This window comes from Cebus imitator, unplaced genomic scaffold, assembly GCF_001604975.1.
Source record: "Cebus imitator isolate Cc_AM_T3 unplaced genomic scaffold, Cebus_imitator-1.0 Scaffold263, whole genome shotgun sequence".
Lineage (NCBI taxonomy): Eukaryota > Metazoa > Chordata > Mammalia > Primates > Cebidae > Cebus > Cebus imitator.
This window is the reverse complement of record NW_016107578.1, coordinates 1,566,449-1,569,516: the sequence shown is the minus strand read 5'-3', so window position 1 is coordinate 1,569,516 and position 3,068 is coordinate 1,566,449. Positions and strand designations below refer to the sequence as shown.

General features: G+C 46.0%; 1 protein-coding gene across 1 annotated transcript; it reads right to left on the bottom strand.

The window, feature by feature from the left end:
* Positions 1-1,186: 1,186 nt before the first annotated feature.
* Positions 1,187-2,225, bottom strand: LOC108283701 (olfactory receptor 7G2). The gene has a single exon (XM_017500214.2). The coding sequence runs from the start codon at positions 2,159-2,161 to the stop codon at positions 1,187-1,189; it is 975 nt and encodes a 324-aa protein (XP_017355703.1). The 5' UTR covers positions 2,162-2,225.
* Positions 2,226-3,068: the final 843 nt, after the last annotated feature.

The window sequence follows — 3,068 nt, the reverse complement described above, 5'->3', positions numbered from 1 at the left end:
CTGGTCCCACTAATTACTAAATTGGATATGAAAACTTAGCCCCCTTTACCCACTGTAGGTGTACACTGGTGTACAATTGATATGACCCTAAATATGCAATAAGGTGGAAGCTTGTCTCCAGATATAACAACAGGCTCGCTTAAATCCTTTTCTTGGCAGGGCACAGTGACTTACACCTCTAATCCCAGATCTTTGGGAGACCGTGGCAGGAGGATCACTTGAGCCTAGGTTTTGAGACCAGCCTGGCCAACATAGCCAGACCCCATCTCTACACCACACACTGGGCATGGTGGTGCATGCCTGGAGTCCTAGCTTCCTACGAGGCTGAGGTAGGAGGGCCCCTGGAGTTTGAGCCCTGGAGTCCTGGAGTCTGAGTCTGTAGGGAGCTATGATCATGCCATTGCATTCCAGCCTAGGCGACAAGGCAAGACTGTGTCTGTGAAAAAAATTCCATCCCTATTAATGATACAAAAATTAGCCAGGCATGGTGGCAGGCGCCTGTAATGCCAGGCACTTAGGAGGCTGAAGCAGGAGAATGGACTGAACCTAGGAGACAGAGGTTGCAGTGCTCCAAGATTATGCCATTGCACTCCAGCCTGGCCAATAGAGCAAGACTCAGTCAAGAAAGAAGAGAAGAGAATGAGCTAAAAAATAATAATAATAAATAAATAAATAAATAAATAGAAAAGAAAAGAAAAGAAAGAGTCAGATGGCTGGGTGCAGTGGCTCACACCTGTAATCCCAGCAGTCTGAGAGGCCAAGGCAGCCTGGCCAACATAGTGAAACCCCATCTCTACTAAGAATACAAAAATTAGCCGGGTGTGGTGGCACATGCCTGTAGTCCCAGCTACTCAGGAGGCTGAGGCAGAAAAATCACTAGAACCTAGGAGGTTGAGGTTGCAGTGAGCCAAGACCATGCCATTGCACTCCAGCCTGAGTGACAGGGTAAGACTCTGTTGAAAGAAAAGAAAAGAAAAGAAAAGAAAAGAAAAGAAAAGAAAGAAGGAAGGAAGCAAGGAAGCAAGGAAGGAAGGAAGGGAGGGAAGGAAGGGAAGAAAGAAAGAAAAGAAAGAAAGAGAGAGGAGAGAGAGAGAGAGGAAGGAAGGAAGGAAGGAAGGAAAGAAGAAAGGAAGAAAGAAAGAAAGAGTCAGGCATTCTAGCTCACCAGGAATCCTGTCACTTTGACTTACTCTAGAAACCCGAATCCAAAGCAAATGGCACACCACAGAAGAGAAGTCATCCTCCCCATGAACTTCCTCAAGGTTCCCTTCATGTCCTTATTCCTCAGACTATAGATAAAGGGGTTCACCATTTGAGGAACCACAGAATACATCACTGAAGCCACTGCAGTCTTCCTAGGTGAGTCAGTAACTGCAGAACTAAAGTACACCCCCAAACCTGTCCCATAGAACAAGAGCACCATGGAGAGGTGAGACCCACAGGTGGAAAAGGCTTTATACTTTCTGTGTGCTGATGGCATTCTCAAAACAGAGGAGGCGATTTGAGTGTAAGAGAAAATGATTCCAGACAGAGGAACACCACCAAATATGCAAGCTGCAAAATATATCAGGATGTTATTGATGAGGGTGTCAGAACAGGCAAGTTGGATGACCTGAGCCAGTTCACAGAAGAAGAGCGGGATTTCCAGGTCTGTGCAGAAAGACAGCCTCAACACCATCAGGCTGAGAAGAAGGGCGTTCACAACGCTAGTCAACAGAGAGAGAAGAATCAGCAGGCTGCAGAGGCAGGGGTTCATGATGACCGTGTATCTAAGGGGGTGACAAATGGCCACATAGCGGTCGTAGGCCATTGCTGCAAGAAGACAGTTTTCCAAGCCAGCAAAAAGCAGGACAAAGCAGATCTGGGTGAGGCAGCCTGTGTAAGTGATGCTCTGATTCTGAGCTTGGATGTTCACCAGCATCTTTGGGATGGTGGTTGTGCTTAAACAAATGTCAGAAAAGGAGAGACTGGAAAGGAAGAAGTACATGGGGGTGTGGAGGTGGGAGTCAGAGGTGACAGCCAGGAGGATGAGCAGGTTCCCCAGGATGGTGACCAGGTACATGGACAGGAACAGGCTGAAGAGGACGGGCTGCAGTTCTAGATCCTCTATTAGTCCCAGGAGAAGGAATTCTGAAACAGATGTTTGGTTTCTAGCTTCCATGATGTTGATGATGAATCTGATGGAAAAGATAATAAAGTGTGAGAAGCAGCAGCTGCCGTGGCATCACTGGGGAACATGACAGAAATGTAAAATCTTTTTTTTTATTTTTTTCTCTGAGACAGAGTCTTGCTCTGTTGCCAGGGTGGAGTGCAGTGTCACCATCTCAGCTGATTGCAACCTCTACCACCTGGTTCAAGTGATTCTCCTGCCTCAGTCTCCTGAGTAGCTTGGATTACAGGTGTGTACTACCACGTATTATGTTCAGATTATATATATAAAACAATGTATATTATGCTTTATGGGTAATTTGGGTAATTTTCAAGGATGAATTTTACTGTGTGAGATTTTGCCTTGTGCTGACTGAAGTACCTAACTCCCAAATAAAGATGAGATTGTGAACTTCTAAAAAAAATTGTATTTTTAGTAGGGATGGGTTTCACTATGTTGGCTGGTCTTGAACTCCTGACCTCGTGATCCACCTGCCTCAGGTGGAGGTCAGGGATTCAAGACCAGCCTGGACAACATGGAAAAACACTGTCTCTACTAAAAATACAAAAATTAGCCAGGCTTGGTGGTGCACACCTATAATCCCAGCTACTCAGGAGGCTGAGGCAGGAGAATCGCTTGAACCCAGGAGGTGGAGGTTGCAGTGAGCCAAAATCACACCACTGTACTCCAGCCTGGGTGACAAAGCAAGATTCCGTCTCAAAAAACAAAACAAAAATATAAAAATTAGCCAGGCATGGCGGTACACACCTATAATCCCAGCTACTTGGGAGGTTGAGGCAGGAGAATCACTTGAACCCAAGAGGCAGAGGCTGCAGTGAGCCAAGACTGTATCACTGCATTCCACCCTGGGTGACAAGAGCGAAACTCTGTCTCAAAAAAAAAAAAAAAAAGTCACACA

Bases quoted from the DNA above. Each gene is read 5' to 3' on its own strand.
- LOC108283701 (XM_017500214.2), bottom strand. From the start codon at position 2,161: ATGGAAGCTAGAAACCAAACATCTGTTTCAGAATTCCTTCTCCTGGGA.